Raw genomic sequence first — 17,236 nt, forward strand, 5'->3', positions numbered from 1 at the left:
GAGGCATAGCTAAGCAGCTAAGAGAACAAAAAATATATATTTTATCACTAGCTAAGAGGCTACTTGGTGTTTACTGGAGCTCCTGATGGTGAAGTCTGGCTTAGCTCCCGGTACCTGCCAGGCACCGCACATTGGCAGTCCCCGATACTGCAGCTGCTGAACTCAATGGTCAGCAGACATGGATAGGACTCTGGCTCTGTCTCGACTAATAGGTTCTGGATCTTCCGCAGAACTGTTACTGACATGGACGCCAGCTCCGTTCAGACTACTAGATTCAGAATCCACGGGAGAACGGATACTGACATAGAGTCTCAGACAGGGCTGATTCAGAGATTGATAGGACAATCTGGATACACAGATGGACACAAGCTCAGATACATGGGTCTCGGATACTGATTCAGATACTGGCCATACACGGACCAGGGGTTGAGGTTCAGGCACCGGCCGCACTAGGGCGACTGACTACGGGTTCAGGACTGGCCACACAAAAACCAGGGACTTTTGGTTCAGGACACAGGGGACCTCACAACTCACTAGTAGACCACCATACTACCTAATAATTCTTTGTTGCTTTTCCACCACCCTGTTGGGGAGGGTGCCTTTTAAACAAAATGCAATTTTAAGCCAATAAATGGATTCAGGGTAGATCTTATGTGAACAACGAGCTGGACATGAATGATACATATGAATTATATTTATCATACTAAAGAGAAATTTTGACTTAACAGTTGTAGTAGTCATACCGATGTGATAAGGATCCTGCAGTTGGTTTTGCAACCCAAACAAGTCTTTTAAGATCATTATTTTATATAAAGCAATTCTGAAGTAACTGGTTTTGCTACGCCCATAGCTGTGCTGAAATGGAGATGGTTAATTATAATGTGTACTGCACTTAATCTGCATACATTACCAGTTACCATACTGGATCATTCATGCCTGTTTTAGTGATAATTGACAGACGTTATTGATCATCAGAAGACTGCATGGCTTTATTGTGGTTTATGTTGTACATTTCTTAGACCATACATGACTGCCTTGTGGCTTTGCATTGTGTAATTGTAAGACTTTAGAAGCACAATTCTGGAAGTACTGAAATTGATTACAGATATAGGACTGGATTACATTTATAATGGTTTCTGTAGATGAATGAGATAAGAGGGTTGCAATCACTAGCATATATCATGGCTCACTCTTCTAGCAATCCTATATATGGTAAGAATATTGAACAGGTCCTATCCTGAGTAGCAGTTTAAACATAATCTACTTAGCAGACAGAATTTACTGTATATGCAAAATCTGAAACCATTAAAGGGGTTTTTCAGTCTGGAGTTACGTTTACATGATATTTACGAATCGGTGGTTGTTTAACCCCTTAGTAACAGAGCCAATTTTGTATGACCAAGCCAATTTATAGCTCTGGAAAGCTTCAACAGACCCCACTGATTCTGAGACAGTTTTTTTGTGACATATCATACTTCATGATAGTGGTAAAATTTTGTTCGATATGACTTGCATTTATTTCTGAATAAAACAGAAGTTTGGCAAAAATTTTGAAAATTGACTTTGGAACCTAACTTTTGTATTTTCACAAGAGTATCAGGAGAAAATGAACCACAAAATTTGTTGTGCAATTTCTCCTGAGTAAGCCAATACCCCGTATGTGGGGGAAGCTACTGTTTGGGCGCATGGCAGGGCTCAGAAGGGAGGGAGCACCGTTTGACTTTTTAAATGCAAAATTGGCTGGAATAAATGTCGGATACCATGTCGCATTTGGAGACCCCCTGATGTACCTAAACAGCGGAAACCCCCTAATTCAAACTCCAACCCTAACATGGCCCTAACCTAACCCTTACCCCAACCCTTACCCCAACACACCCCTAACCCTAATCTCAACCCCAACACCACCCTAACCACAATACCACCCTAACCCCAGCACCACAACCCTAGCCCCAACACAACCCTAAACCCAACACAACCCTAACCCCAACGCTAGTCCCAAACCTAACCTTAGCCCCAACCCTCACCCTTGCCCAACCCTCACCCTTGCCCAACCCTAACCCTAGCCCCAACCATAACCCTAGCCCCAACCCAAACCCAAACCTAACCCTAGCTCTAACCCAAGCCCCAACCCTAACCCTAGCCCAACCCTAACCATAGTTCTAACCCCAACCCTAACCCTAGCCCCAGCCCTAACCCTAGCCCCAGCCCTAACTCTAGCTCTTACCCCAACCCTAACCCTAATGGAAAATTTTTTTTTTTTTTAATTTTTACCTAACTAAGGGGGTGATAAACTATTTGATTTGCTATTTTTTTTTATTTTCATCACTATAATAGGGTCTATCACAGTGATCAAAATGAATCAATAGGAAAGATCTCCTATTGTTGTTGGGTGCCGGCTGGTAGATCTTGGTGGGCGCACTGCACATGCGCCTACAATTTTCTTTCCCAAAACAAGATGCCGCTGGCCGAGGGACTGAGTCGGAGGAACCATGGGATGCCGGAGGTACCGGGGGGGCTCGGGGGACCCCATTTTTCTCTTCTCTGGTATGCTAGATCATATCAAAGGAGAGAGAAATAAGTGGGAAATCTAACTTTTTTTTGCGGTTGCCGTTATTCAGTGAAAAACGGTGATCACAACACTGGAGAAGGTAACAACCCACCTGAATCATGTTCTCTGTGGTCTCGCCTACCCCCGGTAGCCAAGACCCCGAAGATTTTCCGATGCTAGGAGCGCTATAACCTTACTCCTCAGCACCGTTAATAAGCGGCACTGTAGAATAAGTACCCTTAACTGCCCCCGTTTAAAGTTGTATCGGCGGGCGTTAAGGGGTTTAAAGCCTGTTTACACAGGCAGACGGCACTAACCAATCAACTTTGAAAAATCTCCATTAGATTGTTCAGTGTGTATAGGCTGGCATTGCTCTCAGCATAACGGATCCTGATTAATCAGGTCGATGTGCTGCTGAAACTGATGACTTTTAAGTCTGCTTATATATTATGTCATCCAACAAATGTGTTTTGCTTGTTCATCGGGTAATCGGCAGACTGTTTACACTACAAGATTATCGTTAAATCAACGCCCCAGTTCAGTGTATAAATATAATGCACCTAAAACATCTCCGTTCATACATTCTTTTTCTTGATGCACATTGAAATAATTATAACATGAGAGAAGCAGAACTACTAAAGCAGTAATACAACTGTATAGGACAACAATGCACAGAGGAACATCATCATTATCAGATGATGCTCAAGGTCTAAAATTTAGCATGTCATCCAATTTGCAGGTCCCATGACAGACTGAAGTGAACACTGTATGGAGCTGAGATACCAGAGCTATAAACTATATAATGGCATTTCTCGGGTACTGCAGCTTAGTTTCTTTTGAAGTGAATGGGAGGAGAGCTGCCGTACCTAAGAATTGCCACTGCACAGTGCTCATAATTCTGTTATCCTGGTTCCATAAATTGTTTACTTCTAACCGACACGGTTCCATCAAACAATTATTCCATGGGAGATGGACACCCACCAGTCTGATATTAATGATAATGGCCTGTTAAGAGAGGTCATCGATATCAATATCTAAGGGTGCATTTGCTCTCCACGATTTTTGGGAACAAGCATTTCCCGACAATCTCACAGTACAAACAGGCTGCTGATCACCTGAGGAAAAAAACTAAATCTTTAAAGAGTACCTGTCACCAGTGTGGGACTGCCATTTTTGTTTAAGAAAAGAATGGGCACCCTCAGACTTTTTTTTTTAATATTATACATTAGCAAAAGTGGTCAGAAGGTTCCACAATGCTCCCCTAAATTATCTAACTTGTCCAAACTTTGCGGCTGTGGTATCTGGCATACAGAACAAGATCATACAACCCTCCATGGCCCTCCTTGCTGTAAAAGCACAATATCTTGCATTTTATCTTGAGATCTTGCACTTTCCTCTAACCCAGCCCTTCCTCATCGTTTACTAAACAGTTGCTGAACAGTATCAGCTCTAACGATGTTAGCATTTGATAACCACCTTATAAAGGAAGTTCACACAATCGTATATTTGGTCCAAGTGATGGCCGGGAAAAAACAGACAACCCTCGGACCAATGTTTTTTAATTGTGCTTTGTCATCTCTATCTTTATTGAGCCATAGCCCGGTTCGTCTCTGTCCAAATGCTGATGGTTCTTTTGTACTTGCTTTCATTTTCTTGCTTTGTTTCATTTCAGGTGTTTCTCGTTTTCTCTTTTGGTTCTGACCTATCACATTTTGGGCTGGACTTTATATAATCACCTCTCACAGACTTTCTTTGCTGACCATACTTCTGTGCAGCTGGTGTTAGGAGTTCCAGCTCCTCAAGTAGGGATTATCATTAACCACAGTTGCTTTTCCTGTGGTCTGACTGTGAGAACTCCTCCCCATCACCCTTCCCTTTCTTTTATGTCTGGGATTCTGGGAGGTTTTTCAATTAGACTGTTTATTTTTTGGTTCTCTGTATTTTTCCCTGTCTGTCCTGTGTGAAGATGTTTAGTATCTTACCCTGGGTTCTCATGTCTCCCTGCATGCTTTCCTTCCACTTTGTAGGATTTGTGTTGCGGCTTCCCCTCTGGTACCTAAGGAGGTACGAGAAACCCATCGACGGCCTTTTAGGGAACCAGGTCGAGGACGTGTTTTTAGTTGGTTATGTGCTTAGGGACTATCCTAGTCTGTACAATGATGACTTGGGTGCAAGTACGGCATCTGAAGTCCTTTCTAAGTTCTTTCCTTCAGTTTCCCTTTCTGTGTGTGTGTGAACATGTTCATAACAGGTGATAGTTATTCTTAAAGCTTGCCTAAAAATCATCAGTCCTGGAAGCACATCATGCTGTGTAAACAGGACCTGTGCTTCTGAAAACAATGACAGCTTATACAAGCTGATCATTCTGTCCGAATCATAAGTGCGGTGCCTGTCTAAATACGCTATTAAATGACTGTCGATTGGCTTTTATGTAGTCAATCAACTATGGCCCTAACTGCTGGACTACCATTTTCACTAAAACAAAACACATAGACAAAATAGACAGCATCAGTTTATATTTTTTCTTTCTATCAATCTAATGAGAACTCTTCATTGTAAATGACTGATCGTGATATTGTTCTCTTTAAACAGATGGGTGAGACACAAGTTTTAGACCAAACTGCTTCTATCAGAGAGATGGCAGGACAGACTCTTGTTTTGCAAGTTCATCCAGGTGAGACCATAACCTCTGTTATCAGCTGTTGTGAACTTAATTTGCAGTCAGCATATATTTATCATCGGGTTAGTGTTCCATGTAGGGGTTGGTATATGACCGAGAAGTGTGCTCATCTGCAGATAGAGTTATCGTGGCTTTCTACTGTATAATTACAAATTCATTGTTCATTTTTAATGAATGAAGTTGTTATATTGATAAGGGTAAGGCCAAACAGAGTGGCCTTGAACAGTGTCTATGAAACATTTAAACTGATTGTTTTGCAAAAGAGCTGCTTCAGCTTCAAAACCCAGCTGTAATTACAATCAGCCAAATGGTTTTGTGAGTTTGGCCACATTCACACATTCAGTATTTGGTCAGTATTTCACATCAGTCTTTTTAAGCCAAAACCAGGAGTGGGTGATAAATACAGAAGTAGTGACTAGTGTTGAGCATTCCGATACCGCAAGTATCGGATATCGGCCGATACTTGCGGGTATCGGAATTCCGATACCGAGATCCGATACTTTTGTGGTATCGGGTATCGGTATCGAAACAACATTAATGTGTAAAAGAAAGAATTAAAATAAAAAATATTGCTATACTCACCTCTCCGACGCAGCCTGGACCTTACCGAGGGAACCGGCAGCGTTCTTTGCTTAAAATGCGCGCGTTTACTGCCTTCCGTGACGTCACGGCTTGTGATTGGTCGCGTGCCGCCCATGTGGCCGCGACGCGACCAATCACAGCAAGCCGTGACTTAATTTTCAGGTCCTGAATGCCTAATTCTGCATTCAGGACCTGAAAATTACGTCATGGCTTGCTATGATTGGTCGCGTCGCGGTCACATGGGCGGCACGCAACCAATCACAAGCCGTGACGTAATTTTAAAATGCGCGCGTTTCCTGCCTCCCGTGACGTCACGGCTTGTGATTGGTTGCGTCGCCCATGTGACCGCGACGCGACCAATCACAAGCCGTAACGTAATTTTCAAATCCTGAATGCCTAGAATTAGGCATTCAGGACCTGAAAATTACGTCACGGCTTGCTGTGATTGGTCGCGTCGCAGCCACATGGGCGGCACGCGACCAATCACAAGCCGTGACGTCACAGAAGGCAGTAAACGCGCGCATTTTAAGCAAAGAACGCTGCCGGTTCCCTCGGTAAGGTCCAGGCTGCATCGGAGAGGTGAGTATAGCAATATTTTTTATTTTAATTCTTTCTTTTACACATTAATATGGATCCCAGGGCCTGAAGGAGAGTTTCCTCTCCTTCAGACCCTGGGAACCATCAGGGATACCGTCCGATACTTGAGTCCCATTGACTTGTATTGGTATCGGGTATCGGATTAGATCTGATACTTTGCCGGTATCGGCCGATACTTTCCGATACCGATACTTTCAAGTATCGGACGGTATCGCTCAACACTAGTAGTGACGTGTTTCTCTTAAACTTTTCATTTGATTGTTCCACTTCTGGTTCTGGCTTACAAATACTGATGTAAAATACTAACCAAATACTGAACGTGTGAACATGTCTTTAAACAAAAATTTTCCACCTGGTTTTGAGAATTTACAGGAAATTCAACAGCTGGTCTATTGGGCCTTGCTCTTTGGCTATGTTCAGACATTGCTTTATTGCTGCATGTTCTGCCTTCCTCCACGTAGGATGCTGTGTGGATTCCAACATACGGCTAAAACTTCATCCACATCCCAGTAAACAGACTGTGTTGATGCTTAAGTCTTATTTATTAGGGTGATGATAACATAAACTATAACGTTGAACAACAATGGTGGATAGTATTCATAGTAGATGATCGAATAGTGAATGATGTTGATGTACAAAGTGGATGTTCAGTGAATAATCATAGTGGATGACTGGTGAAAAACTGTAAAGAATAACAGCATATCAGTATATGCACATACAGGGTGCAATCACATAAATAACTGGGACATTACAGCAAGAATTATACAGAGTGCATTACACAGTAATTCTAGCAGCACTGCCCTATTCTATACAAAGATGCATCTATCTACATGCAAGCTGCAGAGCACAATCTGCCTAACTATATCAGACTATAGGAGCTGCATATAGCCCAGATACTAACACAAACATAAGATGCATTTAACCCTTTATAAACGTACCGAGATCCGTTAGGACAGGGGTAGGAAAGTAAGTGAGACAGGAGCACATGTGTCTCTCATCAGACCTGAGGAGAAATGGCTACTGAAGCTCATCTTCCACAAGAAGAATGAGGGCGGAACTTACCCAGAAGGCTCTTCTGAGGGAAAGTTGGTAAACAACATGAAAAGTAGACAACTGATGACCTCCAGTGGCCATAACCTGAATAACATGACAATTAACTTTCTGCACATTAAGATGGGTAGGACACTCCCCGCTTGGCGTCAACAGATGCCACAATTAGGTTCCTTTGGGGAAAATAATAATACAAGCTCTGTAACGGGCCTGAGGAACAGGTTGTTCTCCCCAAGCTTGCACACTCTGACCTCTACTTTCTGCACTTTCCCATCTTTGCTGGGAAGGGTCTTGATGACTAGGCCGAGTGGCCACTCGTTCCGATGCGACTGACTGTCTTTGACGAGTACAACATCGCCAGATTGAATATTTGGGCGGTCTTTCTGCCACTTTGTCCTGGTTTGCAGAGTGGAGAGATACTGTTTCCTCCATCTATCCCAGAAGACGTTGGACACGCTTTGTACTTGCCTCCATTGTTGTCTGTAGGGTCTTTGTCATTTAATTCTCCAAGTGGAGCTTTCGAGACACAGGTTTTCTGTGTGAGTAACATCGCCGGAGTAAGGATGGATGGATCTCCGGAATCACTAGAAAGTGCTGTCAGTGGCCTGGCATTCATGATGGCTGAGACCTCTGCCAAGAACGTGGTTAAACTCTCTTGTGTAAGTCTGGTGTTAGCTTTCAAGAAGATAGAGTCTAGTATTTTGCGTGCTATCCCTATCATCCTTTCCCATGCACCTCCCATGTGCGAAGAGTGTGGTAGATTGAAAGTCCAGGTACATCCTTGCTCGCCTAGATACCTTTCCACATTAGTGATGTCCAGATTGGAAGGGATTTGGAGTTCTCTTGCCGCTCCGACGAAATTCGTACCTCGGTCAGAACGAATATGCTTCACAGGGCCTCTGATTGCGATGAAGCGTTGAAGTGCGTTTATAAAACTTGATGTGTCCATCGATTCGATTACTTCGATATGAACGGCTCTGATGGACAGACACGTGAATAGAACTGCCCAACACTTTGCTTCTGTAAGTATTTTCCTAGTCCGTCGTGTAGCCACAGACCAAGGACCGAATACATCTAGTCCAACGTTGGTGAAGGGGGGTTCAGTACTAAGTCTGTCGGGTGGAAGATTGGTCATCTTCGGATTTTGGAATGTGCCCCGGAGTTTGCGACACGTAACACAGTCGTAGATGAGTTTGCTCACTCTTCTCTTTGCTCCAACTATCCATAGTCCAGCCGCCCGTTGGTTTCCTTCAGTAAACAAACGGCCTTGGTGTCTCACTAAGACATGATGATGTTGAATTAGCAGAGTTGTTACGTGATGACGTCCAGGAATTATTATCGGGTGCTTCTCTGAAACTTCTACCTCAGCTTCTTGAAGACGGCCACCGACTCTCAGCAGCCCATCCTGATAGACAATCGGATCGAGCTTCCTCAGCCCACTGACTTCAGGAATGGGTTGTCCCTTGTTGAGGTTGTCTATTTCTCTGCCATAAGTTTCTCTTTGTACGACACAAAGTATTATAACCTTGGCTCTTTCCAGGTCGGGAGCAGTAAACGCAAGCCTACAGTGATGCCAACCTTTACAAGGTCTCGGGCTATCAAGTAGTGTTGACTTGTAGGACTAGGTTACATGAAATAGACAGGCTATAGCTCGAACAAGTGACTTCCATGTGGAGAACCTGCTAAACCGGTGAGATTCGAGGTGACAGCTTGAAGTCTCTGTATGTAGAGCAGACACTTGAGGTCGGATCTCTTCATCTGTGTCTGGACCAACTAGTTCGAAAGTATCAGGCCTGCTGATGTGGGGCATCGAATGGTACAAAGAGGGAGGACCTGTGAACCATGTAGTGTCCTTCAGATAACTGGGTGCAACGGATCTAGTCGCGTGGTCCGCAGGATTGTGGTGAGTAGGTACGTAGTGCCACTGATTAGGGCCGGTGGATCTTCTTATCCGAAGTACCCGGTTGCTGACGTAGACGTAGAAGCGTCGTGTCTCGTTACAGATGTACCCCAGTACGACCTTGCTATCGGTGTAGAACTCTGCATCCTTGATCTTCAGACTCATCGCATCTGAGATCAGTTCGGCCAACTCAACTGCAAGGACAGCAGCACAGAGTTCCAGTCTGGGTATCGTGTGTTCACGAAGTGGCGCCAATTTTGTCCGGCTCATAACAAACCCGATATGGCACTGTCCACTTACGTCTATGGTTTTGAGGTACGCTACTGCTGCAATCGCTTTGACTAATGCATCACAGAAAATACAAAGTCTTTGCGTTTTGACCTCTGTGGATGGCACAGGAGCATACGTTCGTTTCACACGAAGGTTGGTCAGGGCTTCAAGAGACTTCCTCCACTCTGCCCACATGTCAGCCTTTTCTGCTGGAAGTGGATCATCCCAATCAGTAGTGTCTTGGGTGAAGTCTCTGAGCATCAGCTTTCCTTGGATGGTAAAGAAATGTTCCCTCATCTCAGGTGACTTCTGAAGCTTGTGTCTTAGGGAGATGAATCTGCTGTAGACCAATTCCCTGTTGTTGGGTAGGCGTCTCCTCTGAGGTCGAAATGGTAGAGGTGCGACCCAACTGTTCGACGTATCCTTGACTATTTGTTCATCCATGATGTCCAAGAACATCCTGTCTTCTATAGACATCGCTACCTTGTTGTCTTCCTTCGTCCTGTGGAAGACTGTACATCCTATGTGGTCTTGTTCACCTTCACAGGCGTGGTCTTCGTTGATAGGAACTGAGAAAGGGCAAGGTAGGGGAATGCTGCTCGGTAGTTCCTTTACCAGCAGACTATTGTGACACGGCTGGAAGAGAGATGGATGTCCATTTTCTAGTGTGCTGGTAAGCATACTGTTGACTGAGACCGGCTTGTGTGCTCCTCCTAGGCAGACATCTCCTACAATGACCCATCCAAGGTCTTGCCTCTGAGCGTATGGAGCATTCCGGAAGCCGTTGATGTATTCTCTAGTCTTGTGGACTCGTAGTATATCTCTTCCCAGAAGTAAAGCTATTGGGGCTTCTGGTTCCAACTCAGGTATCAAGTGGGCTATATGCTTCAGGTGGGGGTGATATGTTGCCACCTCTGGTGAAGGTATCTCAGACCTATTGTCGGGAATCTGGTTGCACTCCAGGATGGTCGGTAGTGACAGGCAGGTCTGGCCATCTATGGACTCCACTTTGTATCCGGTTGCTTTCTCCCCGCCGTCTCGACGGTACCTGAACATGTCCTAAGGGAGTAGGGAGAACCGGGGCCTACAATGTTGAAGTTGTCAAAGAAGATGGACCTGGCTAAAGACCTATTACTTTGGTCATCCAGGATTGCATATATCTTGAGCGCTTTGTCTCTGTGGCCTGCTGGATAGACTCAGACAAGGCAGATTTTTGAACAGGATCTTCCTCCTGTGAGTCCCTTACAGATCTCCGTACATTTAGAGATGACCGCAGGGGTGTCTTCGTCGGTGTTCTTCTGCTTCTCATCATGCTCCTCTGCCTGTGACAACACTCGTGGAGGTGGTCCGGGGTGCAAGGCTGTATTGTGATCCGTGCTGCTGCATTCTGCACATTTCACGCTAGCTTCACAGTTCCTGGCGAAGTGAGAGGTTGTAGCACAGCATTTGAAGCAGATGTTGTTTTCCTTGAGGAAACCTTTGCGATCCTCTAAAGTCTTCTCCCTGAAGGCTCTGCACTTTAGTAGAGGATGTGGTTTCCTGTGTAGAAGACACTGCTTACTGACATCCTGAGGTTTGCTCTCTTCCGTAGGGGGCTTAGTTGTCTTGTGAGGAGGACCTGTGGAATCAATATTAGTTTTATGGACTGCCACGGGTGTCTTACTGAGTTTGACACCAGGGGTAGTGGAACATGACAGAGTGAAATCAAAACTAGGGTCATTTCTGATTCTGGCTTGCTGGGTGACAAACTCAACAAATACAGTAAAAGGAGGGAATGGTACATTATGAATTTCTTTATACCGTGAACCATGTATAACCCACCTTTCTTGAAGATTGTAAGGAAGTTTTTGTACTATTGGATTGACACCCCTAGCAGTGTCTAAGAATGCCAATCCAGGCAAGTGACCTTCCTTCTGGGCGACCTGTAACTCTATCAATAAATCACTCAATTCTCTAAGCCTTTGATAACCTTTGGGCCCTATCTTAGGGAAATCATCAATTCTTTCGAATAAAGCATTCTCTATTACTTCTACGGACCCATAGCATTCATCAAGTCTTTCCCACACTTTACGTAGACCTATGTGTGGGTGTTCTATGTTAATGTCTCTTAGTCTTTTAGCATGCTCGACCGATTCAGTTCCAAGCCACTTTACCAGGAGATCTAACTCCTCACTACTAGAAAGGTCCAGTCCCTGAATGGCGTTCTGGAACAAAGCTCGCCATGACCTATAGTTTTCGGCTTTGTCAGTGAACTTTACAAGTCCTTTTGTTACCAGTTCTCGGCGGGCAAAGAACTTTGCCAAGTCTATGGTGGCTTGATCAGTGTTGGTACGAGCCGGTATGTTATAGTCATGTCTAGTGTGTGGTGCATCACCATACCTGTGAGACGCTCTTGGCTTCGGACAGTCTGCATAGTACCTTTCTGGTGAAGAAGATGTCTCTTTAAGGTGAGGTGGGAGCTGTACCTTCTTCTCAGTGGAACGGTAGCTGTGGTCGACATCTCTGTGCTGGACGTCTTCTTGTTTGTAGTAGCGAAGTTCGGGGTTGGATCGATGATAATCGGCGTAGGCTGATCGATGTAGTCTGTCGAGGGTGTTGTACATGCTGGAGTGTCGATGGACGTACTCTGCAACGCGCTGAGCTGGATCTTGCTGCTCTAGATCTGTTCCAAGAACATTGTTGCGTCTCTCATAATCAGGATCCTTCATGGCTTCCAAGTACTCTGCCTTAGCTATTGCAGCTGCTGTCTCTTTGTCTGCCATAAGTCTTTCTAGAGACACTTGCAGGCGTGCACTTTCTGCCTCTTGCTCTGCCCGCAAACGTGCGGTTTTGGCTTGCAGGCGCGCACTTTCTGCCTCTTGATGTGCATTTTCTGCTTCATGCTCTGCTTGTCTCAGCTTTAGATGCATTTCTTTCTTGGCGAAGGAGGACCTCACTTTGGCTGCTTCAGCTTCAGCACGGGCAACAGCAGCCAGCTCTGCTAATGATGACCTGCTAGAGCTTGCTCGTGATCTCGTCTTGAGAGAGGATGTGCTGTTTTGAGACATTGTGCGCTTAACTGCGTACTGCTGAGTGTTTTGGCGGGAAACTGAGTCTATGTGCAGTGGGCTTCCGCGTGGCGGGAACAATGTAGCTCTTCTTGGCGGGCTGCAGTAAGTTCTGCGGCTGTATGGCTGCTGCTGTAATACCCGAATGCGGAGCAGTGTGGGTGTTAGCGGTTCCGTACAGTCTGATCAACTACAGCCTGCGACCGGCTATCAGTTTCACTGAAGGAAGCTAATCTGTTCTTACTTTACAATCACTGCCTGCGACTGGCGGTCTCGTTTTTCACTGTTCTGCCTTCCTCCACGTAGGATGCTGTGTGGATTCCAACATACGGCTAAACCTTCATCCACATCCCAGTAAACAGACTGTGTTGATGCTTAAGTCTTATTTAGGGTGATGATAACATAAACTATAACGTTGAACAACAATGGTGGATAGTATTCATTGTAGATGATCGAATAGTGAATGATGTTGATGTACAAAGTGGATGTTCAGTGAATAATCATAGTGGATGACTGGTGAAAAACTGTAAAGAATAACAGCATATCAGTATATGCACATACAGGGTGCAATCACATAAATAACTGGGACATTACAGCAAGAATTATACAGAGTGCATTACACAGTAATTCTAGCAGCACTGCCCTATTCTATACAAAGTTGCATCTATCTACATGCAAGCTGCAGAGCACAATCTGCCTAACTATATCAGACTATAGGAGCTGCATATAGCCCAGATACTAACACAAACATAAGATGCATTTAACCCTTTATAAACGTACCGAGATCCGTTAGGACAGGGGTAGGAAAGTAAGTGAGACAGGAGCACGTGTGTCTCTCATCAGACCTGAGGAGAAATGGCTACTGAAGCTCATCTTCCACAAGAAGAATGAAGGCGGAACTTACCCAGAAGGCATTGCTCTTCTGAGGGAAACTTGGTAAACAACATGAAAAGTAGACAACTGATGACCTCCAGTGGCCATAACTTGAATAACATGACAATTAACTTTAACTTTCTGCACATTAAGATGGGCAGAACACTGCATTTGTTTCTGCAGCCAAAACCTTATCTCTTGGTAGTAAAAAAAAAGCTGCAGCTGAGATGCAGGTGTAACACCCCAGGTTCCTGGTTGTTACAGTGGCATTGCTTTCCTCATGGGGAGAGTGATGTCATGCTTGGAAGCGAATAAGGATTCCTTTTATCAGGTATTCACAAACATGCAACATGTTCTTAATCCAGGCCAGAAGCGGGAGCTCTGAGCCAGCTTGTGGGTGGCTCCCCTATATATATTCTGACTGGAGGGAAAGTAGTCAGTCAGTGAGAGGAATCTGTGAGAGAGACAGAGGAAAGGAGGGGCCATGCAGCCACAAGAAGTGCTGCAGCTTCTGTGAGGAAAGCAGGGGCCGTGCAGACCAAGTTCTCCAGCTCCTGGAAAAGAGAAGGATGGCATAAGTTGCAGAGAGCGTGAAGGAGGAAAAGGAGTAAAGGCGAGTGAAGAGCTGGAGAGAGAAGCTGTGACTGGGCTTCCTCCACGCTGAGCGCAGATACCGGTAGCCGGAAAACCGAGGTTCTAGGGGTAACTCTATGCCCCACAGCAGAAACTGCAGATTGCAAGTTACCTGTCCACCATTAACAACCGAGGACACAGTAGCAGATAGAAATCCCAAAATGAAGAAAAATAGCAGCAACACTCCAAATGTTGGTGAAAAAAATCCTTAGTTCTTTATTTTACAAAGAATAGCATGGACAAGGTTATGCGGGCAAGGACAAGTGCAGATTATGCCGAAAAGAGAAACAGGATGATGGCCGTTTCGCGTTATTCACACGGTCCAGATACATTGAATAGTATGTCATTTCCTTTAAGTAATCACATGTGACGATATTAGCATATCATTAAACAACACATGGGATAATTTGCATAACATGAATGATTAAGGTGCAATAACTATTTAAAAACAACTCCTGTTAGAGTTGTTAACACGAAGTGACACAATATTAAAACATTATACAAAAAAAATTTATACAAAAAATGTTTTTCAAAATTTTTTTTCAAAAAATTCTTTTTTTTTTTCCGCTGACAGAAGAACTTATTTAGCACTGATAGGAACCATTTATAAAAACAAGAATAATCCAACCTTTCATTTAGTCCCAGCGGACCTTGTGCATTCACTCTAATAATCCATTGGGCCTCACGTCTTAACAGAATTTTGTTATGATCCCCCCAACATGGTGGTAATTTAACTACCTCCAAGCCTGCAAACTGCAAGCAGCGAGGATTGGAGGCATGTTTATCCTGAATGTGTTTAATAAATCTGGGAGAGCCTTTACCAGTTGTGACAGAGTTAAAATGTTCTCGGAATCTAACATAGGGCGATCTTATGGTCTTACCTATATAGAAAAAAGAGCACGGACAGAAAATAATATACACAACATATTTCGTTTTGCATGTAGTAAAATCGCGTACTCTGTGGTGTATGGGGCCAACCTCTAGCGAGTTCCCTGTTAGATGGGACTGACAAAAACTACATGCCCCACATTTGAAATTTCCTTTGGGGATATTGGCAGACAACCAATTGGTATTAGAAGAAGAAACACAATGTTTTACCAACAAGTCCGTTAAATTATTTGACCTTCTATACGAAAATCTGGGAAGCAGTTCACCGCATTTTTTTAACGTGTGGTCTGAAGCTAGGACATGCCAACGCTTGCGGATCGACGCATGAATTGCCTGATCAAGAGGTGTATTTCTAAAACAGAAGTTAAAGAATTTTTTCTTCTGATCAGAGGGAGCAGAACATGTATTTAGAAGGCACTTTTTTTCTTTAAAAGATCAGATTGCGTTTTCATTTTAACTCGTTCAGACTCATTAAGAAGACTTGGGGGATAACCCCTTGCTTCAAAACGTGTCTTTAAATCATCCATTTGCTGTTGTTGGAAACATGTATTGTCACTATTAATTTTTCTTATGCGCAGCATCTGACTATAGGGCAACCTTTTTTTAGTAAAATAAGGATGGGCGGAATTATAATGTAGTACAGAATTAGAGGCAGTGGATTTTCTATAGACTTTTGTCATAATCATGCCATTTTTAATTTCGATATCCACATCTAAAAAATTAAATTTATCGCCTCCATAACATGAGGTAAACTGCATGTTTTCATCATTAACCCCATTTAGGTGGACTACAAATTCTTCAAATTCAGATTGAGTCCCGTCCCAAATAATAAAAATGTCATCCACATAACGCATATAGGATTTTACATGTTTCAAAAAAGGGTTGTCAATACTTGTAATAAATTTTTCCTCAAACGCAGCCAAAAATAAATTGACGAAAACGCAAGCCACGGGCGTACCCATAGCGCTACCGACAACTTGCAGATACCATTGATCAATAAATTTGAACGCGTTATGGGTCAAAACAAAATCAAGACCTTCAGCTATGAAGGAAATAAAAGAAGAAGATTTATTTGTATTGTGCAGAATTTTTTCAACTACCGCAATCCCCTGCCTGTGTGGGATTCTGGTGTAAAGGCTCTCTATATCAATCAAGGTTAAGGCAAAATTAGGCTGCCATACAAAAGATTTTAAAACTTTGAGAAAATCACCTGAATCCCCCCAAAAACAAAGGGATTTGCGACAGCAGAGGTTTCAATCACAAATCAAGGTATTATCGTCTACTCTGCGATAATAGTAAGTAAAGTACGCTACTCAGTGCCATTCGCTTTTTTCTTGCTTTTGGACAGTAGCAGATAGAGCCCAGGTCATGTTAGAGATCCTGTAAAAAGGCTGGAGCTACCTGTCGTGCGGGTAGTGTTCTACCAACAAGGGGGACAGAGAGAAAACGTGAGGACCTTGTGTGAGGCCTAAGGCAGCAAGGGACTACAACACCACAGCGCTAGAGGAAAGGCTTCCAATCCCACCTGGTAAGGGGGATTCCAGAATCACTTCCAAGACGGGTGGACCATACCTGTACCTGTGGTCTGGTAGCCCAGACTGTGGCTGCCTGAACCCTTCAGTAAAGAGGTAAAGAGACTGCAACCCTGGGTCCTCTGTTTATTCTGAAACCACACCACTCTGGCCAAACACACCGGAAACCCTGGGGACCCTGCTTCACCTGTGGGAAGTGATAACATCTTTGCTGCAGTACCATCACCCCCAGAGGACCCCTTTAAGCAGCGATGGTCACCCCAGACTGAGTACCACAGGTGGCGTCACAAACTTTTATTACTTAACAACTCCCTTTAAAGACTATCCCTTTTACATGGGCGTCCAGGGCCACGGACCGGGTCGTCGCCGCCGTGACACATCCTTTTAAGTACCGGACCCAGTACCAAGTACCCCACGGCCCTGGCGGGCTTTCCACAGGTATTCGCTGCCATATTTGCAGCTTTTTGGTGCATTTCTTTCCTGCATTATTGAGGATCCTCAAGGTCAGCTTTTATTCCACCTTGCAAGCATGAACAGTAAAAGATGTTAGGCCACCATATGCAAGACATATGTGAAGCCATAAAACATTTTGGGAAAAAGGGCAATTTGATTAAATGATTTAGGTGAAAGTTTTCT

The 17,236-nt window shown here is 44.1% G+C and overlaps 1 protein-coding gene across 2 annotated transcripts in view; it reads left to right on the forward strand.

Moving 5' to 3' along the window:
- The window catches only part of RGS14 (regulator of G protein signaling 14), a 261,749-nt gene that overhangs the window by 229,474 nt on the left and 15,039 nt on the right, over positions 1-17,236 (forward strand). For both annotated transcript variants that reach the window (XM_077265913.1, XM_077265912.1), the window contains one exon: positions 5,141-5,222. In XM_077265913.1, coding sequence (XP_077122028.1) covers positions 5,141-5,222 — 82 coding nt within the window. The remainder of the gene's footprint in view (positions 1-5,140; positions 5,223-17,236) is intronic.

The sequence above is a fragment of the Ranitomeya variabilis genome, chromosome 5 (genome assembly GCF_051348905.1).
Source record: "Ranitomeya variabilis isolate aRanVar5 chromosome 5, aRanVar5.hap1, whole genome shotgun sequence".
Taxonomy (NCBI): Eukaryota; Metazoa; Chordata; class Amphibia; order Anura; family Dendrobatidae; genus Ranitomeya; species Ranitomeya variabilis.